The 22,692-nt window shown below is 31.4% G+C and overlaps 4 protein-coding genes across 5 annotated transcripts; all 4 read right to left on the bottom strand.

Moving 5' to 3' along the window:
• Positions 1-18: 18 nt before the first annotated feature.
• Positions 19-3,051, bottom strand: LOC110268301 (uncharacterized). Its single transcript, XM_088495097.1, has 11 exons — positions 2,902-3,051; positions 2,452-2,557; positions 2,224-2,320; positions 1,975-2,096; positions 1,772-1,856; positions 1,533-1,590; positions 1,181-1,335; positions 921-1,050; positions 636-812; positions 249-422; positions 19-24 (listed from the first exon to the last, which is right to left on the bottom strand). Exons 1-11 carry the CDS (start codon positions 3,049-3,051, stop codon positions 19-21), a joined length of 1,260 nt encoding a protein of 419 aa, XP_088351223.1.
• Positions 3,052-6,380: 3,329 nt separating this feature from the next.
• On the bottom strand, positions 6,381-10,645 carry LOC110268227 (replication protein A 70 kDa DNA-binding subunit C-like). Of its 2 annotated transcripts, XM_021114125.2 has the most exons (14): positions 9,873-10,645; positions 9,411-9,678; positions 9,211-9,307; positions 8,956-9,077; positions 8,759-8,843; positions 8,517-8,649; positions 8,231-8,385; positions 7,935-8,085; positions 7,676-7,843; positions 7,458-7,578; positions 7,106-7,260; positions 6,885-7,017; positions 6,549-6,737; positions 6,381-6,466 (listed from the first exon to the last, which is right to left on the bottom strand). In XM_021114125.2, exons 1-11 carry the CDS (start codon positions 10,020-10,022, stop codon positions 7,208-7,210), a joined length of 1,503 nt encoding a protein of 500 aa, XP_020969784.1. In that variant the 5' UTR covers positions 10,023-10,645; the 3' UTR covers positions 6,381-6,466; positions 6,549-6,737; positions 6,885-7,017; positions 7,106-7,207. The 2 variants fall into 2 exon arrangements, with proteins under 2 accessions (XP_020969784.1, XP_020969786.1); XM_021114127.2 differs by lacking the exon at positions 7,106-7,260.
• A 2,831-nt stretch (positions 10,646-13,476) lies between these two features.
• Positions 13,477-17,489, bottom strand: LOC107621286 (uncharacterized). Its single transcript, XM_016323320.2, has 10 exons — positions 17,375-17,489; positions 17,178-17,234; positions 16,154-17,082; positions 15,865-16,084; positions 15,541-15,751; positions 14,631-15,423; positions 14,122-14,571; positions 13,999-14,016; positions 13,654-13,848; positions 13,477-13,530 (listed from the first exon to the last, which is right to left on the bottom strand). The coding sequence occupies exons 1-10, from the start codon at positions 17,487-17,489 to the stop codon at positions 13,477-13,479; spliced, it is 3,042 nt and encodes a 1,013-aa protein (XP_016178806.2).
• Positions 17,490-20,908: 3,419 nt separating this feature from the next.
• On the bottom strand, positions 20,909-22,669 carry LOC148582026 (uncharacterized). The gene is made up of 6 exons (XM_088495089.1): positions 22,664-22,669; positions 22,561-22,583; positions 22,313-22,442; positions 22,015-22,215; positions 21,578-21,883; positions 20,909-21,471 (listed from the first exon to the last, which is right to left on the bottom strand). The coding sequence occupies exons 1-6, from the start codon at positions 22,667-22,669 to the stop codon at positions 21,301-21,303; spliced, it is 837 nt and encodes a 278-aa protein (XP_088351215.1). The 3' UTR covers positions 20,909-21,300.
• Positions 22,670-22,692: the final 23 nt, after the last annotated feature.

Genomic DNA, 22,692 nt, shown 5'->3' with positions numbered 1-22,692 from the left:
CTTATGGCATCAACACACTCAACTCTACACAGATAACAATAAAATACATTCCCAACATGAGAAACATGTGCATTACACAGACAACAGTAGTACCACCACTTCTGATGTTTCAAAACATCAATAATCTCACCGATCAGAATACAAATATGATCATGTAGAAAAACAATAATTGGTATATTATGATACATTTCTTATCATACCACACATGTTGAAACACAGTTCAGATGGTTGGAAAAAAAAATACTAACATTTCTTGATGCAGAAGAATACATCTTAGCACAAAGAATGTCAGCAAGAATCTCTTTAATGCTATGCAGCTCTATTCGAACACCAGATATGACTTGGTTCTCATAACATCTAAGCTGTCCATACCGAGAAAAGTCTTCAAATATTGGGCTAAAGGCCGAATCAGAACTAACATCCTTAAAATTTGGAAAGAAAACATTAATCATTAAACGCAACCAATTTTATAAAGTATGAGGCAAAACCATGTTGGCATGTAAAGGAAACCAATTTAAACAACAGCCAAATAATTAGAAAATGGGGATCGACAAACTATACATAAAAAAGATTCCTCCAATTCATCCATATCCATATCTAACATAAAGAAAGAGCAATAACCTTGATGCACTAACCTTGATGCACTGATCAGCCTGAAGTTTGTTGAAAAATCGTGCATCACTAATGACATTGATGACTTTAAAGGTACCACAATAACCATGAGCACTAATCCTCTTTGCTTGAACTTTGAAAATAATTTCTTTGCCAAGCAGTTTATGAAAAAACTGTGGACAGTATCGGTGCTCAATTTTCTGTCATAGATATTGAAAAGTGATCACTAATTATTGGACAAAAATAAAGTATAAGAGATACTTATCCATAGAGTATACAGCAATAGATTATAAGTGAATAAACCATACATCGATTTCATCTTCTAACAACAAAAAAACATCAAAACACGTTCTCTCTAATAGCTTAGTGGCTAGGCTGTCTAACAAGACAAACATTCCACAAGAAGTACCGTCTTCAACAAGTATCTTAATCCTGTAACTATAATAAAGAAGGTAAATATCAGATTCACCTATTTTTCAGTCCTAGAAGAGGCTGATACATGAAGGCAACTTATATCATTGAATCAGAACACATGAAAGTAAATTTGTAAATCATAACCTAGATTTACCTTATCATAAAATGCTGAATCTCTCTGCTGCACAGCTGACAATAGAACACATTGTCATCACCTACAATAGGATGACCGCAAACACAAGAAAAAAACCACCACTCCGGATCTTCAACAATCTCCTTAATTTTTTCAACCACAAAGTATTGTCCATCCTATTAGAAAAATAAAATTATGAATTGAATCAGCAAAGGATGTCTACAATTTTTAGAAATCAATTAACATGAGTATGTCTTACATACGACTAAAACATGTTAAAAAACTAATAGTGCGCACCTCATTGTTGGCCTTAAGATTATCAATAGTGCGTAAATAGCTTCCAATCAAAAGATTCATCATCCATTACACATACCAAATCCCCAACCTCATTACTACAGAGTCTACTGAAATGGTGGCTCCCAATACCATATCTATTTAAAACGCATAAAAAAATTAATATTAGGATTAAAGAATTTCAAGAACAAAGTTATAGAGAGTTACAAAGAGAAAGAGAAAAACAGAAAGAGATAGAGAGAGAGTGAGTGATAGAGAGGGAGGCACAAATTTCAAGTTTAGAGAGGCAAAACTTAAAGAGAACTGAATAAAACTAACTGATTCAGAAAATTCACAGTTTCCTGCATATCAGGGTTGATCAAAACTCGGGAAATATTGATCACATTTTGGAGACTGACTTTATCTACAAATCACAAAAGACAATAAGAAGAAATTAATTCTTAAATAAAGTATTCATTGGTATAAAAAAAATATTTAAACAAATCAAAACTGAAACATGTGCAACATGGACAACTCTTCACCTCCATTGACTTTGATCTTGAAAGATTGCAGAATTACAACAGGTGGTCTTTGGTACCTTTTCAAAGTATTCATCTCTAAAAGAGCAGGAGAATCACCAACAAAATTGCAGGAGATTTTCTTCCTGGGTAATCATTATAAGAAAGGATGGACAAGAATAGACTAATTCAAGAGCAGTAAAAAAAAAGAAGAAAAACAAACACAAGGTTATTTAAAAAAAAAAGGATGAGAAACAGAAACACAATGCATACCCATCAGCAAAAACTTCAATGGTCAGAACTTTCAATATCTTTCCATTACACTCAACATCCCTTCTCTTTTTCAATCCACAAAGCACCCCAATAAAATCTGTTTACTCAAATTATAGAAGACAAAATTAAACCCTCAGATAGAATACCATGAGACATTTGCTTGATTTTCTATTAATTTCAATTTAACACACCTTTATAATGGTTTATATTTAAAAAATTGAAATTTACCTATTAAGTACTCATAATCAATGCACTTCTGAAGAATCTGGTCCATAGAAGTTACACTTAAACCAGGGTTGGGTATGACTGTACTTGAAGCAGCAACAACAAAGTACTACACTTGAAAAGGATGCAAAAACGATGTCTTGTAACCCTGACCAATCCAAGATTGGGTATCACTTTGAAGTCGGAAATAATGAATACTTCTCCTTCTTTTAACCGATCAATAAAAGTTGAAATCAAATCATCCTCAATAGTTGCTTGGATTTTGTGGTGCTTAAAAAAAAACAAGGAAAAAAAAACACCTTAGCCTTTATAATATTATACCATGAGACATTACATGCTAAAAATTATCACATATAGAATTTTAAAAAACAGATTTTAGTTAACTAAAAAATCAGTCTTGATAGAACATAGGCAGGCATACACACACAGAGACACACAAACACACATATTCACCTGCTTATCCATCAAGACCATGTGTAAGAGTTTCTGCACATTTTGATTAACAATGGTAGCATCTTCCCAAATGGTCAAGATCTTAGCCTCAATAGTCCAACTTTCCTTCCATGGAGAGATTTTTCTAATAGCATCAATAGCAAGACTCATTTTATAAAAATAGCAGAGATGAAAGAATGTAGATAATAAAAACAGAAAGCAAAAGCTTGGCAAGAAAAAAGTGTGTTGGATCTGAGTCTTATCTCAATGAAAGGGAATGCAAAAGAAGAGAACCAAGTAAGGAACAAATGATAGCTTCTGAGAGATCAGCACAATACTCCATCACCTCATCACTACTTATAGTAGAGAAACGGGCAACCCTGTAATGCAAAGCTTGTAGAACACGTTTATGTTGAAGTCCTTGCATAGATTGATTGATTGATTGACATATGACTTTCAATGTTCCCATACCTAATTAAATAACATATACTCATACCTCTATATATAGCTATGTAATATCAACCTATCTATGAATCTACATACATCTACCTATCTATCTATTATCTATAAACCAACCATACCTATTGATTCATGATATCTTTGACTATGTAGATATACTGTTCCCCACCAATATGAGTAGTGAGATAGAACATATGAGGAAGATTCACCCAAATAAAAATAAAATAAAAGCTACAAAATTTTATCAATGATACCCAAGAGTTCAGCTGAAACTCCAAGAGAGCTGAAAAAGAAAGTACAAATTACACACAAAAAAAAAAAGATAAATGTCAAACCAACCCAGACTAATTGAAAATAAACAAATCACTTGTTTTGTGGTCAATAATTTCGTTTTAAACCTGAAACAGAAATGAACATAGATAACAATATCCCTTTTTCAAATGGTTATATTTTAAATATAGTAGAGTTCCCAACAACAACACCGCTTGGAGATATTTCAATTGAAGAAATGTTGACATCCTAGTTTGATTCTTATGAGCATAGATTTCAAGCACATCATTTTCCTGGGACCAAACACGCAAAAAACCCTACAAATGAAAACAAGTATACTGAACCAACACCCCCTATATAAACAGTATACTCCCTTGCATGCTTCCCACTTGAATCCGTTCTCTCAATCACTACCTCAAAGCACTCACAAAGAAAACAATTGACCCAAAATAGCTGGTAAGAAGAATAAAAAAAACTCATCACAATTGAACATAGTTTCTACACAAATAGCTCAGACGAAAAATTATGTAACTTAGCTTTCTTCCAAATCTTCAAACGCACTCTCGATTTTCAGTGGAACCCGGTTGCAACAGATCCAGAACCAGCTCCATTCTGGATTGATTTCTCATACATCTTCGTCTACTAAGAGATTAGAGTATAAAAATTAGTAAATTAGAATGATATTTTTAACAAAAGGAAACAAATCAAAGAAAACACGATGATGATAGGAATACTGTTCCGACGGGATCTTTGAGACCAAAAATGTCGACGAAAGTAGGTAACATTGATGCACAGTTTTCCGACAGAGAGAGAGATCGGATAATCCAAGAAACGATCCATAAACACGAACCGTATGAGGATAAAGAAAACTGGTTGAGGATGGTGAGAGACGAATCGGGGTCACACCAACCATAGAGAAGAAAGATGCAGGAACGGGAGAGTGCCAATAGCCAGCAGCAAAGAGAAACGTAGGGCCGAGGACTCAGTAACGAAGGAGAAACTTATGAGGAAGATGACTGTTGATGTTCCATTCCATTAGATGGACCATTTTTTTTATGTTTTAAATTCTTTTATAAATTTCAGATATTAGCTTCAAGTGTAAAACAAAAAATAAAATACTATAAAAATATTAAAATTAACATAGCTGTAGAACAAAATAAATTACTGGTCTTTAAAAATAAAATAAACAATATATGAAAGAAAAGTTGAAAATTTATGTACTAAATTATGAAAAAAAGAGATATTAGAATCTTAATAAAAAATCAATTTTAAATATATATAAGGTGTATAATATGAAAATTTAAATAAATTTTCTTTTGTCCTAAACAAAATTATAGTATTAATTAAATGTAAATACAATGCTAAAAGTTTTTATGTTATATAAAACAATATTTAAAATATATATTATTTTGTGTTATAGTTTTAGTGATTGATGAGACGGCTGATGCAAAAACACCCTACCATGACGACCACGCCACTGACACCGCTACCATATGATAATGATATGACGTTCACCTCACTAAACAAACTAACTAAAATTGTATATATATGTATGTTAATTAGATTTATATATTATCATAAAAAAATTTTAAAATTTATTATTCTGTTTTCAAAATATATTATGAATCTTCTATTAAAATAAGATTATATTTTTTTTTTCATTCAAATACCATTGAAAAATAAATTTACACACCAATTTAATAAACATTATATACGATATTTTAGATGAACATGAAAAGAGTACACCAATAAATTTAAAGTTTAATTATTTTTTTAATAAATTGACAGGAAAAAAAATACAAATAATTCTTTAAATATAAATGTATTTTAATTTTAAATTCTTTTATAAAGTTTATACATTAGGTTGAAGTCTAAAACAAAAATAAAATACTATTAAAATATTAAAATTAACATATATGTACAACAAAATAAATGACTGAACTTTAAAAATAAAATAAATAATATACGAAAGAAAAGTAAAAAATCTACGTACTAAATTATGAAAAAAGATATATTAGAGTCTTAATAAAAAATCGATCAATATTAAATATATATTAGGTGTATAATATGAAAATATAAATAAATTTTGTTTTTCCTAAAACAAAATTATAGTATTAATTAAATGTAACTATAATGATAGAAATTTTTATGTTATATAAAAGAATATTTAAAATACATATTATTTTGTATCATAGCTTTAGTGATTGACGAAACGGTTGATATAAAAACACCCTACCATTACGGCATGTTGAGAATAATTTAAAAAAAAAATAGACTTGTAACTACAATATATTTTGTCTTTTGACTGCATGGTCAAAAAAAAATTCTTTCATGAACACCAGAGTTCTTGTACAAAATCAGTTCGGTATTTGGAGTTAACCAGCTTTCATATTTATATTTCAATTTGAAATGTTATAAATTTTTAAATGAAGACAAAATATATATTTGTTAATAACAATTAAATTTAACTTTAGCTTAAATACATTAAAAAATGTAAATGTAAAGCAATTTATTAACCAGCATCTATATCTTTTTGGGCGATTATAATTTATTCTTATATTTATAAACAGAGTAATAATTAATTAATTATTGAGCCAATTCATTTGAAATAGCTCAAATAAACGAAGATTTTCTTTTCTTGTAATTAAAAAGTACTTTCATTAAATACATAACTATCACAATTATATCCATATTAGAATTCAACAGACACTAAATACCAGAAATCAAACAACAATTTAAAGTAGTATGTCAACACATTAAACTAAAAAGCATGCAGATCCTCCACGGCCTCATGATCACTTCCACATTGGCTGAAAGCATCCTCAACTTCAGGTATAGAATCAACCAGAACATGAATCTGAACAAAATTTAAATTCACTTAGCTATTGATATTTTTAAACACTAATAATTGAACAAATTATAAAAAATATAAAACAAACCTTATGGTCATTCATCTCAGCAGCAGCCTCAAAAACATTAATAACAGAGGCATCATCCTAGATTTGTTGAACAATATACACAGAACGATTCATCTCATAACCCACAGGCCTAGCATCAACCATGAACACAATTTTTTTGTGCAAAAGACTTGAAATGAGTTTCAATGGAACAACTTTGCAATAAGATCCCTAAAAACCAAAAAATAAAGAAAAAAAAACACAAAATACTTAACAAATACGTCAAAAATAATTTATGTTTTCTCTAGGAATTGCAAAAGAAACAAAGTTACTATATGTATATCCATATACTAATTAAAACCACAATTGGATGACAACCTGACTCAACTCTGGGTGATTATCCAAAAAGCTCGAGCATCTTGTCTTTATTATTTGGACGACTTCACGGTCTTTAAGAATAAAAATATTGTTCCCATTTGAATGAGACACTACAACCTTCAAGCAGAACCTTCTAAATCATGAGAAAACAACGAAAATTTCAGTTAACATTGAAATAATAAATAGTTACAAAAACAGAATAAAATGAAAGAACAAAACACCTTCGGACAGCATCAATGCATTGAAGCTGACATAGATCACATGATAAAATATTTTTATTAGTTGACACAAGAGAACCACATAAACAAGTTGAGAACCACCACTTATGATTCTTCAACACAGATGATATAGTTCCCAGAATAAAAACAAAACCACCCTGCAACAAAGAAAAAAGGATTACAGCATTTAAAATTTCAAATAATTTACAAAACTATTATTTACTAATTTTTCAAGTTATGATATAACAAGACTAACAAAAAATGATTTAAGAGATTTTATTACAAATGAGGGAAAAAAATACGTTCTCAGAATCAGAATAACAGCGGTTCGGTGAAATAAGATCAGTGATAATACCTTCAATAGTTTCTGATTGAATAGCATTATCACAAACTACTTGAGTCTTGTAATCTTCGCCAGTTGCATACTGCAAGTAGCTATCATAGATTGGTGGAAAAATGGGACCATGAAGCATTGCCTGGGATAAGTTGGTTAAAATAAGCATCGAATCCATTGGTTCAAAAAAAAAAAAACAATTGCATCAACATGTTGTAAGATAAGGTGAGGAATCATACATTGATATAATCATCAACTGCAACTGGTTCTTGATTATGACTAAAGGCATTCACAATTTTAAAGCAACTGGAGTAATCTGGATCAACTGTAGAATCAATTTCAACCTTGAAACCTTTCTCCTCTCCAACAACATGATCAAACATTTGTGGAGAATATGAACGACAAACCTTAGGAGTTTAATATAAAGGAATCAATAAACTTGAACACAAAATTTAAATAATAAAGATTAAATGAGGTTCAGTATGAAAGAGTTCATACTGCAAGCACACTAGGATCAACTGGAAATTCATCTTCTATGCTAAGAAATGCTTCAGAACAGGTTCTTCCAAATAGTTTTGTTGCCGCATTATCAAGCAAAAGAAACAAAACAGTACAGCTAGCATCCTGAATCTTTACCCGAATCCCATATCTAACACAATTAACAACCAAGAATCATAAGTAAAACCAAAAAATCTGCTTAACAACACATAGAGTGGCGCATAACAAAGAAGTAAGAAAAAATCCATAAGATTATTAATTAATCTATTCCAAAATAAGGTTACATATGAACTCACTTGACCATAACATTCTCAACACATGAACCACAAGCATCACAAAGGTAGAGATCCTCATGCTCAACAACAGCTTGACCACACACACATGTATAGTACCACCAATCTGGTTCATCCATGACTTCCTTAATTGTCCCAATAACAAAGTAATGAGAATCCTGTAAAATTTTAAAAACAATGATATACTATACAATAATGATTAACAAAACAGCTTACAAAACCCAAGACTATTGTTTAAGAAATTCAAGATTAAGTATTAAATAAAGAGTTTGCCAATTTAAAGTAGTACCCCATTATCTGAATGAAGATCTTGAATATTACTGATCTCTTTGGAATTGAAATAATCACCATCAACTTTAGAAACTAAGTATCCAAGGTCATTGGTCACAAGGCTTGAGAATCCATAACTGGCTACACTAAATCTACACATAAGATACAATAACTAATCTTCATAACACAAAACAAATACATGAACACCAACAAAATAACCATGGCAGCTTCTAGGTTTTCAATATTTTGATCACAACTAACCTGCTTAGGAACTCAACGGCCTCAGGAATGTCAGGATTAATGAATAACCTAGAGACATCTATCACATTCTGTAGGATTACCCCACCTGCATGCAAGAATCCTATTTTATTAGCCCCAAACCATATCCATATTAGAAGGTAAGAAAACAGACAGCTAAATATTAGAGTAAAAATAAGCTGAATATGCGTGAAACTAACCTTTAATGGCTTTGATTTTAAAAGACTCGAGGACAACTAGGGGAGATCTTCCATATTTTTGTAACTTATCATATTCTAACAAATCACAAGCATTTCCAAACACATTGCATTGTACCCTTTTGCTGAACAGATAAGTTTCAAAAGATCAAAAGGATCTAACTATATATTTATTCTTATAAACATAAAAACTGGAAGAAAAAAACAGAATTAATAGAAGATAACTACTGATATAGGAGACAGTGAGAGAGATATTACCCATCAGCAAAGACTTCTAGCACCACTGCTTTCACCAACTTCCCATATGATGCCACATCTCTTTCTTTTCGAACACCAGTAATAATCCCAACAAAGTCTAATAATAAGATTGAAACATATACAAATTTGAATCAGAAACCACACATTTTAAAACACAATACCATGATAGTAAAAGGGAAGAGCAAGAAACTTGTACAAACCAATCAGGAAATTGTGGTCCTTTGTCATTTGATCAATTTCATCTAATGATGCAAAACACAGACCCGAATGAGGTATCCTTGGAGATACCACAGAAACAACAGATGTGTTGTATTGGAACAAAAGTCTGAACCGATGTTTTGTCACCCTGTTCAAACCAGTGTTGGGTACAACTGTAAAATTGGTCATCAAGTACACAATTCCTTCATTTAGAGACAAGGAAAATTTTGATATTAGCTGATCTCTAATGGTGGCCTGGATCTTGTGTAACTGCAGTTGAAAAAAAATGCTTCATATTTGAATTTATTAACTTATTTAGGTATTCAAACAGCATAACAACACTTGATTAAAAAAATAAAACAACAAAAACATATCAGTTTCCAACCTTCCCTTCTGGATATTATAAAAAAATAAAATAAAAACTGCAACAACCTAAAGAAATGCTAACATAAAATAAAACTCACCTTCTTATCCATTAAGACCATATGCAACAGATTTTGAGAAGAATCGAAAGCAGGATTCTTGTGGTACCACAACTTGACAACTTTAACATGCACTTTCCATGATTTTCTCCACGGAGTGATTTTGTCCACCAGATCAACACGGTCATTCATTCCCAAAATATGAAAGATAAGAACACCAAAAGTAGAAAATATAAACAAAAGAACTCAGAACTAAGATGAGGAGATAAACAAAGGAGTTGGGGTTATAAACTCCCAAATTTAACAAACACTCAAGATTACAATGTAAGCTTCACATATAGGACAGAGATAGCCTAATAGGAATATATAGATTGATATGGTCACACACATCATTTAGGAAGATATCACAAGTTACCAAATACTCATGGGAAAAGAGCAAAAACAATATGGGAAGAGGGCTGTTGCAAATTACCAAATACCTACCACATATACATGATTTGACAATTCACAGTAAAGCAAAAAGAGAATTTCATCAGTCAACTATACCAAACACTACAGTTAGCTTCAGTCCAACAGTAAAAAGGAAATTATATAATTTATAATGAGCAAACCCCCCCCCCAAGAAGTAAATTATTTCACAGAAACACCAACAGCACAAACATAGGAGAGAACCATTGATTTAGAAAAACAATTAACAATCAGCATGATTAAACCAGAAACCAAACAACTAAAAATTAAATGATAGATCCAGAAAACAGCAACAATTAACACAATAAAGAAATTCAAACTGGAGAAGGAATCGAGAAACAGATTGAACAGGGGCGAATGGAACCATAGCCCACATATACCTCTTGAACCGCGGTGACAACATCTGCTATCCAAAACCGAGAAGTCGACATGGAGACTGAGGCATCCTCGACAGAGAGAGACAGAACAACCCTGGGGAGAAAGGAACAGAAACAACGAAGAGAAGAACACCCTCATGGTGGAACTGAATCGAATCGCAGAGATAGCCATAGCTTGTCTGCATGTGACCAGAACCGAGGAGGGAAGCCGAAATCTCAGTCGAGGATGGCGATGCAGCGATCATCCGACGGATGGAGATTTGGTTAGGGATAGAGCAAACCGCGTGAGGCAGAAACGTCTTTTAGGATCCCTAATAACCCCAAATTGATGAACTTGATGAAAAGAAATTAGAATGACCTCACCTTAATTAACTTTAGCGTTTAATTGAGATGATTATACTAATAAAAACAAATAAATGCAACCAAGTGTTTTTTTGAGTCGTAGAAAAATAAAATAAAATCAATAATTTTATATATTTCAGTTTTTTATTTTATGAAAAATCAATGTATTAAAAAAATACTTTAAATTGAATTTTGAAAAAAATAAAATTCTGGTTCATCTATTAAAATAGATACATTTTAAGTAAAAAAAATAAAACAAAATAAATTGAAATTTGGATAAATTCATAAGAATAATATATAAAGTAGTTATAATATATTTTATTTGGAAAAAACAATATCAAATTTAAAAAAGTAAATAATTAAGTTTTTTTAATAAAATTTCATATTTTAATAAAGATATAGGGCCCGTTTACAAAACTTTAGAAGTAACTTTTTTTTTAACTTTTAACTTATGTAAAGTAGTAATATTAATGTCTGATAAAATTTTAAAGACCAAATTGCAACTTTTTAAGAAGCAATTTAAAAGCTTATAAACAAAATTAAAAAATAATCACTTCTCACATAATACATTTAATTTCCATCAGATTTATATAAAATAAGCACTTTTAGAGTTAAAAATCCGAACACAAAATAACCTATTTATAAGTTACTTTTAATAGAATCATTTATCATTTAAGTTATTTTATCAAAAAAAAAAGAAGTTCGTTACCCAAACTGGGCCATATTCAATTAACTTTTTAATAGTCGCTAAAATAACTGTATTTAAAAACTGACTTTTTCTTGATCAAAAAAAAAAACTGACCTTTTTTTTTTTTAAAAAAAATCAAAATAAAATATGAACCATCAATTCTATTCATTAAACAGGAGGGTATATCTTAAATGAGAACAACAATTATGTACTTATAAAATATGCCATATTTGTATAGAGCATTCGATTATATTATAGAGAGATCAAAGGTTAATATAAAAGAAGAATATTGATAAACTGTAACAGATACATAATATCTTAATGCATAATTAAGTAGTTTAAATAAGAATACTATAACAATATCTAAAATCATATAAAATTATTTTGAACCAAAACAAAATATTTAAAATATTAGACATTAAATTAGAATTTTTACTAAATATTAAAACCAAAATAATAAAAAAATAGAGAGCAGAAGCCACCAACAATAATTGATACATACATTTTTAAAAAGTTACCTAAATATATTTCTTAGAAATAACAAAATAAAATAAAATTGTATAGACCGAGTGTAATTACGATTAAAATAATTTTTTTGTTTATAACATTAAAATGAAACTTACATTGGTATCATATAACCTTTCTTGCTATAAGAACATAAATAATTAATTTTGATTAATAAGATGGAAATATTTTATTTTTATTAATAAATTAACAATATCATTCTTTCCATTTTTTTACAAAAAATAATATCAGAAGAATATTGATAAACTGTAACAGATGCATAATATCTTAGTACATAATTAAGTAGTTTAAATAAGAATACTATAACAATATCTAAAATCGTATAAAATTATTTTGAACCAAAACAAAATATTTAAAATATTAGACATCAAATTAGAATTTTTACTAAATATTAAAACCAAAATAATAAAAAAATAGAGAGCAGAAGCCACCAAGAATAATTGATACATACGTTTTAAAAAAGTTACCTAAATATATTTCTTAGAAATAACAAAATAAAATAAAATTGTATAGACCGAGTGTAATTACGATTAAAATAATTTTTTTGTTTATAACATTAAAATGAAACTTACATTGGTATCATATAACCTTTCTTGCTATAAGAACATAAATAATTAATTTTGATTAATAAGATGGAAATATTTTATTTTTATTAATAAATTAACAATATAATTTCTTTCCATTTTTTTAGAGAAAATAATATCAGAAGAATATTGATAAACTGTAACAGATACATAATATCTTAGTGCATAATTAAGTAGTTTAAATAAGAATACTATAATAATATCTAAAATCGTATAAAATTATTTTGAACCAAAACAAAATATTTAAAATATTAGACATCAAATTAGAATTTTTACTAAATAGTAAAACCAAAATAATAAAAAAAATAGAGCAGAAGCCACCAAGAATAATTGATACATACATTTTAAAAAAGTTACCTAAATATATTTCTTAGAAATAATAAAATAAAATAAAATTGTATAGACCGAGTGTAATTACGATTAAAATATTTTTTTTGTTTATAACATTAAAATGAAACTTACATTAGTATCATATAACCTTTCTTGCTATAAGAACATAAATAATTAATTTTGATTAATAAGATGGAAATATTTTATTTTTATTAATAAATTAACAATATAATTTCTTTCCATTTTTTTTAGAAAAAATAATATCAGAATTAAAAAAGCAAAACAGTGAAGACGAAAACAGGTTTGGAAGTAAAAGGACCAGAAGAGTGCACCTAATTGATTCCTTGCAAATCTTCTATTTGAGACTCAATGAGAAAATCCTTAACCTGCAATGAATGACAAGGAACCAAACACCGAAGAAACAGAGGTTGTACACAAGATTTGGTAGGACAGAGAGAAGCAAATCGGGAAATAAAAACAAAGGGGCCTGGGTTCAATTTGATGATTACTTGATCAACTAAATCCACAAGAAAAGGGGCTTGCGCGAAGGAATTGCGAGAAAAGACAGCTGACAGCGAAAGCAAAGAGCAGCACATGCACCCTTCATGAGGAGAAAGCCACGCTGGAGAAGAACATCCAGCTTGGATGTGTGCGGGCCTGAAACGCAGATAGCTCTCCACATCAGAGATGAAACCACGCGCATGCTAATATATAGTAATATACCCTTTATTGATAAATCGTATGAATACTCTTCTTTCATAACATACTTTAATTTTCATTTAATAGAATATAACAGTCCATAAAAAATGGTGCACCTAGTGCACACAAAATGGTTGAGACGATTTTACACATACCCTAGAGAAACTGTCCATCTATAAAGAAAACATACACCAAAATAAAACTATAAATTACACAGATAAGATTGGAATGTATACAAAGAAACTACATTATATCTTATCAAAAACTTCCGTAAATACAACATTTTCAGTACTGACAGGATCAACCAATGCATCACCACAAACTAAAATCTTAAGACCATTTCTATTCCTAACTCGGGAAACAGCTACATAAAGTTGACCGTGACAAAACACAGAACGACGCAAGAACAAACCGACTGTTGATAATGTCTGACCCTGGCTTTTGTTTATTGTCATCGCAAACGACAGAGAAATTGGGAACTGATGGCGTTGGAATTTAAACGGTATAACTGTATCACTGGGAATCATATTCATTCTAGTGATAAAAACTTTATCCCCAACATTGCTACCAGAAACAATATCCGCACCGATCACATTTCTCCCTAAATCTCGCACAACAGGTCGGGTACCATTACACAAACCCCCAGCTGGATCAATATTCCTCAACAAAATAATAGGCACACCTATTTTCAACTTCAATGAATGATTAGGTAGACCAGAACACCTAATCTGATTCAAGAATTCAATATTTATCCAATCAACATCAACATCAGAATAGACATCACTACCACATATCGAATAGCACTGAGATAATTTTTTTCCTCCCCGGGCAACAAGTCAACAATATAATTATTTATCTCTTCAACATTGTCAACAGTCGGAGCCAAAATTGCCCTATCCTGGAAAAAACTTGGATCACGAAAATTCTGAACCAAATCCGGATAAATTGTATTTACAATATCTTCCACTGGATTTTCCAAGACAGGAATTATTATATCAGAAGGAATCTCAACAAAAAGTTTATCATTGACCACTGTTCCACAGCGACCTTCACCAATTTGAAGTATCCAATCTGAAAATGACCTTAACTCCTGAGAAGTTGACTGTTCCAATCCCATTGTTAACCTCATATTTTTTGTCAGACAGCAAACTTCACAATATTTCCAGAGGACAGAAGAATTTATCGAAGCCATCACAATCTCAGCACGAGAACCTTTCGGAATAACTGGCAAGACTTGCCTGAAATCACCACCGAGAACAACCACCTTCCCACCAAAAGGTAAATCTTTATTCCTATCAGAGACCGAAACCATTATATCACGTAACGTCCTATCGAGTGCTTTAAAAGCCAACTTGTTAGTCATCGGTGCCTCATCCCAAATAATCAAATCGGCCAATCGGACTACCTCAGCTTTTGCACTATCCTTCTTAATCCGACAAACAGTTTCTTCAGTCAGCTCAATAGGAATATTGAACATAGAGTGAGCCGTCTTACCACCAGGTAACAACAGAGAAGCAATACCACTAGAAGCAACGTTTATAACAATCCTTTTCTCAGATCGCAATCGAGCCGACAAAACCCTGTATAAAAAAGTTTTTCCAGTGCCACCAAAGCCATAAACAAAAAAGAATCCGTGCCTTTTATTCAAAACGCAATCAATAATTTTATCGTAGACCACCCTCTGTTATTCATTTAACTTTAAGACGTTTGCATCATGCTCACGAGTCAAAGAAACAGTGTCATACTGCAACTCACGCAGCAACATCAAGTTGTTAAATTGAGACACTAGAGAGTTATTAGGAACTGGCATACCGGCATAATTTCTCAATGATTTTCCATTACTATGCAATAGTTTCTCAATTTCTAACAAACAAAATGTTTGCAACTCGTCCTGACTCATCGTTAAATCTACATTTAACAATAATTAATAAATATTAGCACGATAATATAATTTCTGCACTGTCTAAGTTCGTGTGTGTCTGCTTGTCATATAATAAAATCACCATAAACAAAATTCTTACCAGGATATTGCAGCTCATGCCTTCTGCGATAAAGAATATCATCAGACAAATAGGCCCAAGTTTGTTCCCAAACTGACAGAGGCCTTCCCATGGAACCAGATAACAACAATATCACAAAAAACCTCCTTAGCTGTGCAGCGGACGCTACCTCGGCAACTTCCTTAATAGCAGAAACATACTCCTTATCATCTATCAAGAATCCCATGGCAGAACATGCCTCCTGAAATGTATCATAAGTAACACCATTCACAGTTCATATACTTCGAAAACTGGTACAACCTCTCTGCACATTCAAAAGCATCCGCATATAGAAAAGTTCACCAGATGTCGGATGAGCAAAACTCAATCTTCCAATTGAGAATCCCCTTTGTCTCGGCTTCCACTCCCTACTGTTCGAACAATAGACAAATTTTTCTAGATATTCAACATATGTTAAAGACCGCCCATCTGGGAACCACCTGTTCGCCATCATCCAACCCGTAAACATCGTCAGCAAATCTTTGTTGCGCAAATAAACATGAGTGGTGATATCAGCATCATCGAATACAACATGCTGCTGGTTCGGCAAGTGAAAAGTCAACCTCTGTACTGACGGCCATCTATGATGAATATCATAAGCTAAAATTCTCCACATGGATTCAGACGGTGATAAATAACGACAGTCGTAATACTGCTTGATCTCATCAACTACCTGAGAAGATTCCCCAACATAATGTGTTTCTCCAACAGTTGCAGTGACCCGATCCGGACCCTTATTGATATACTTAAAAAGATACTTGATGACGTTTGACTTGTTACAGAACTCAAGATTTATGTGAGCTTGATATTTCATTAACAGTAGTGGATTATAAGGCACAACAAATCTATTGTTAATATCAACGTCATTGATCTTCACTGTCACACCCATATTACGACGTCTATAAATCGGATAGCCATCTTCATCAAAGCTCGTTTGATCAACAAATCTTTTCGGATAAAACTTTGAGCACTTACCATCTTTCATGCAAGGAGAACTCGGTCTAAGAAGACCGCAAGGACCATGGATCATGTACTTGGTGACAACATTATAAAGAGATGGAAATTTCTGTGGATTGGGTAGTTCAGCACAGATGAATTCATCAACAATTTCAACACTTTGTAAGTTGCTTTCCCCGTTAAGCCATAGTAACATGTGTGCATGCGGTAGACCTCTTTTTTGGAACTCAATAGTATACATGCCTAAAAAATACAAAAAACAACATAAAGAAGCCAGACAACTACATCTACAAAAACAACAGACAGAAATTGAAATGCTAAGCAAGAAAGGAACATACCTGCATTAAGTGACCAAAAAATACACCTTCCTTGAGATCGCTTAGCAGGCATTTCAACTTAGCATGAAAAACCCGGCAAGAAATATCAGGACGATCAGCGATGGGAATTCGCTCTCACTCCGTGAACCGCTGAAATTCAGGCCAATTTGGATTACACGTAATAGTAAGAAATAAATCTGGATAGCCAAAATGTTTACAGATTGCCATCGCATCCTGACAACGATTAAACATATAACGTCTACCACCAGTGAACGAAGAAGGCAAGATGACTCGTGTCCCAATTGAAGAAGCTTCATCGTCACCACGACGCATAGCCTCTTCTATTCCTTGAAGCACTTATCCTCTAATTGTACTTTGCTTCATCCTAATCTCATACAACCTCTGGGACTCAATCATCGTGAAACAATCAACAACAAATTGTTGAAATAATCGCCTACACTTATGAATAATTCCATCTTCTTGCTCCCTAATTTGCAAACAAAAACATATGAATTCCCTGAGAGAAACCCTTGTTCTTCTTCCAGGGACATATCCCTCCTGTTGACCTCGATATGGAATATTCAATTGGTAACCATCCTCGCCATATGGAAACAACAACGGATACTGTAAAGGCCAATACAGAGCATGAGTTTCATAGATACGTTGCAACTGACCAGTAGTAGATCGAACAATAATGTCACGACCATGATCCGACGAATCAAAATCTCCAACAATCAGAGCAGCAACTTCATCACAAGAGGGAGAATTGTAATTTCTTCGATCAACCTTCCTATGCGAATACAACTTCAAAGAGAATATCTCGGATGGATGACACTAATAAAATTCTCTGACTCTTCGAAATGACTGTGCTATGACATTATGAGTATCAATCATTTGCAATAACTCAATTATCAATTCTTCATCCATCTCAGATGTTTGCCTAAAACAAATATACATTAACCACAAAATATATTTAAAACCACACAGGATACAATTTCAATATGTTTTGATAAATCATTATCAACCAGAAATGATTAATAACACATTATAACGGGAATAAAACACAATATAACTATCCAGTGACAGATATAAACATGTTTTTCAATGCAAATAACACTAAAACATTAAGGAGATAAAATAAAAAAAAAATTAACAACAAAACTTCAAACACACATACCGAAAGATTTCCCGCCTATGCATTATCTCATGCTGAGTGTCGTATATATATAATTGCGCAAATTTAGGCTTCTGACCAGGATCTGGGAGCAAACTTCCAATCCGATGATAATTTTGACCAGTTATTATAAACTGCGGTGGACCACTCCCATCATTCACTGAATCCAATACTTTACCACCAAGAGACGTGAAGGCAAACATACTGTTATAGGATCGAATATTTTTTTGGAAATACAGACTCTTCCTATCATGTCCATTAATCAAATTATATAACAGATCTGGGGGCTTTTGAAGATAAGGTAATTGAATTTTCCCTTTTGAGCAACAAACAGTAAACAGGTCGACTAATTGTAGAATCTCTTTCAACACGTTCTGATAACCAAAAACACGCCCCACAGATTGAGCATTCATAGTTAGGATCACCAACATCAAGACAACCTGGTAAAAATAAACAAGAAAAAAACATGCACTTCTGTTAAATTTTTTTTATCTGAGTTAGATGCCATGAAAGAGATTGAACATAAAATGAATAAACCATTAGCTTATTGATATAATATATAATAAATAATTGACTCGTTTAAATTTTGTAAGAAGAATATATAGGAAAACACTATTTCTATTTTACACTGCCTGAATAATATCTCATCACAGAAGCAGAATGGAATCTTTTAAAACTAACTAAATAAGATTTTAATTTGAGTATTATTGAATAATAGATGATTTAAGAAAGAGAGCGTACCTTGTATCTCACTTTGCCAGAACAGCGGATGATCAATAACAGAAGCAACTTGACTTAATGAATTTATCGAAGGATCATATATTTCTGATTGGTCTATATCATCCATTTTAATTTAAATTAATAGAAATTTATGTAAATATATATTTAACAACCAAATATAAAAAAAAATTCATGATGAAATAAGAAATGAATTGATTATTTAATAATCAGCATAAAAATTGAACGTTAAAAATGTAATAAACTACAAAAACCAACCTGAAGTAACATTGATTTATTGAAAAACAAAATGTAGATAAAACATAAAGCATATTCAAGAAGAGTTTGTTTTCTTTTTTAATGTTAGAATAGACTTTGTTTCATTATTTTAATTACTCATACTAATTATGTAAGTTCAAATTATATAATCAAAATCACAATTAGAATCATGTTGTATTTTTTTATACTTTAATGACTCTATTGATGCATAGCATTTTCCAAATTTTTTAAGAAACTCCTTTTTTTTTCTTATTTTAATTGAGTCATTACACCATTTTTTTCCTTAATTAGCTTCAAAGGCTTTGTTTTTCTTTTAATTGAATTCATGAACGTATTGTTTTTTTTTTTTTTTTTGTAAATACATCCTGATACAATTGACCAAATCAATACCAATAATAGCCTAATAAAAAAAAAGGAATTTTGTCTGAGGGATATGATTGAAACAAAAAAGATATTATATGCACCTAACAGAAAATTTCAAGAATTTAGAGGACCAATAGAGTAATTAATTTTTTTAATATGCAATTATTGATATGATACTAAATGAATTTATTCATACGGTACTAAGTGAGATATTAAATTAAAAAAATATAAAGTACAGAAATCTCCTAATATATTTAATTTGGAATTGTATGAGTTACTATTAGTTAAATCAAACCTTTTAGGTATAAAACTGCAAGAAAACAATAGTAAATCAACAAACGAATGCGTTATTATATATAAACCAAAAGACCTTAAAATATAATTTAACAAAAACAAAATTGGAGAGGAATAGAATACTTAAACATATTATTGTACCTGACAAAATAAAAGTTGAACTCTGGTAAACATTCTGGGACACGTCAACTAAATTTTCTAAAAGACAAAAATGAGCACAAAACATTGGAAACATATAAAATAAACATGTAAATTATTACAAACATAAGGATTAACCGCAAAAATATAGATAGAGCAACAAAAATTACCGGAATAATCATTCAAAGAAACAACAGGCGTCGAGGAATGGAGCACCTCTAAAACATTAGAAAAGGAACAAAATTACAAAGACTCCAATGGATATAAAATCATTGAAAATTGAACCAAAATAATAAAAATATCACAATTAAAATCAATACGCACCTCTTGCATTTCGATTGTGACCTTGTGTTCGCTTTCTTTTCAAAGAATTTCTCCTATATTCTCTAGCAAGAACAGAATTCTGAGACATCTTTGTTACACGTATTAAAAAAAAGAGTTTGAAACACAAACCACGAAAACTACCCTAATTCATTGCAAAAAAGGCATTGACATTGTTAAGTACCCATAAAAAAATATGTATTAAAAAAAAGGCGAGTCGATAGGAAAACAAATTGTCAATCTATTAACCAACAAATTTTCTATCTTTTTTTGGGGGAGTAAGTGTTGGAGTTAACTTTATAAAAGCTAAATAAACCAAAAAAGAACTTACATAACCATAGAGAGTTTTGATAAGGGAGAAAAGCAAAGAAAATAAAGTATTCTAAAATACACCAATAAGTAAATAACATGAAAAGATAAAGTTGTACAACAATGAACAAATAAAAATTAAAAACTGCTGCATTTCATGAAAATATTGATAGTGATATGAACAACTACATATGGCTATCTCTCCTATGACAAGGAGGATCCAAACATCTGACAACCTATCCTAGTATGTAACCTAAACAGGCTACAACATTGAAAATGTGTCCAATCCCTAGCAAAGTCACTATTACAAAAAGAGGGGTTGAGAATACAGATACTTGACACATAACCGCACCCAACACAAAAAGGAAAACCCCTATATCTGACAATCCTATTTGTTGGAAACAATCCAAAAAAGTTAGACCAAAACACCATACAGCCAGCATGATTACATTTCAAAATATCTGGAATCACAAGCCTTCTTAATCAATTGTAAATATACTACCTAATATACCTACACCTACACACAGCAGCTCAATACAACACCTTCAATCACACCCCATTAACCTTGGCAACCTTGGACCCACGCTCATCTGCAAGAGTAGCCGCTTCTTCAAATTGGGGATTCAAATTCCTCTTGCCCTTGGAGGTGACAACATCATTGTCATGAGCCACCTTTTCTCCATATTGGCAACGTGCATGGAGAACATGGGACAGCACATCCTATGACAAAAAAAAATAATAAAACCTATCAAAGTCACTCAAGATTGGAAAAGCCATTTAGAAACAGCACACATAGGGAGGAGAAAAAAAATGTATATAACAGAACCTGAGTTTCCTTTTCTGGTGAGCTAAGCAATATATTCAGTTCAGTAGAAAGATCATCACTAACAGTATCATTGGTGGGTGTTTTCTCATCTTTCCCATCTTCACCATTAACTAACGCAGAAAACTCAGACCCTCCAGAAACAGCAGAGTGTTTTTCAGCAAGAAAATCTATAAGAACTGGAGATTTACATAAAATCCCACAACACTCACCATCAACTTTTTCACTTTTGATACAAGTCTTTGATGACTCCTCCTTAATACCAGTATCCCCTTTTCCAAACAGGACAGATTTGTGTAAATCAGGCTCCTATTCACATGGCATAAGAGTTTAAAGACATATTACACCATAAGAAAAATTCACCAAAACAGAATATAAAAAGAAAGAAAGAACAAAACATGAATTCACACAATCTAAGGATAATTATAAGAATATGTAACCTTTTTTGGAGTAGACTCGTCATCAGCATCATAATTGGGAAGTTCAAACATGGTAATAATGGTGGGATCATCACATATTCTCCTAACTCGGAAAGTGCCATAAAATGTATCATGTGGGACACCTTTGGTATCAACCTTAAGCAGTAACTTCTTTCCAATGAGCCCTTGGAAAATGGAAGGATAAGTATCCCCACATACAAGCTATTTTGAAAGTAATACATACGAAATACAGAGTTTAAGTAAGAAATATCACATCCCATAAACTGAACAAAACAGAAAACACAAAATAAGTACATACACTTGCATCTCTTTGAACCTCACTAAACAAGTCAGCACATGATTTCTTAAGCAAATAAGATGCCTCACGATCAAAGAGAAGGAAAATACCCTCCCCACTATGATCTTCAACTATTATTTTAACTTTAAATCTGAAGAGAGGGAAAAAAAAGGAACACAATGATTCAGAAAAAATAATACCAAGAAACATCATTCTTACAAACAATCCAGAAGACAAAATAAGAATACACTTTCAACAAAATTTCTGACCTTGGAGTGACATTGGTTATGTGCTTCAAAGAGAAATCACAGTAATATACACCATTCTAAGGATAGATACCCTTTCCACACACACAAGCAGAATACAACCAACCTCCATCCTCAACAATACCTTGGATTGTA

The sequence above is a fragment of the Arachis ipaensis genome, chromosome B10, assembly GCF_059453495.1.
Source record: "Arachis ipaensis isolate K30076 ecotype BB chromosome B10, ASM5945349v1, whole genome shotgun sequence".
In the NCBI taxonomy this organism is placed as follows: domain Eukaryota; kingdom Viridiplantae; phylum Streptophyta; class Magnoliopsida; order Fabales; family Fabaceae; genus Arachis; species Arachis ipaensis.
The sequence above is the reverse complement of the archived record's forward strand: the minus strand, read 5'-3'. Positions and strand labels throughout refer to the sequence as shown.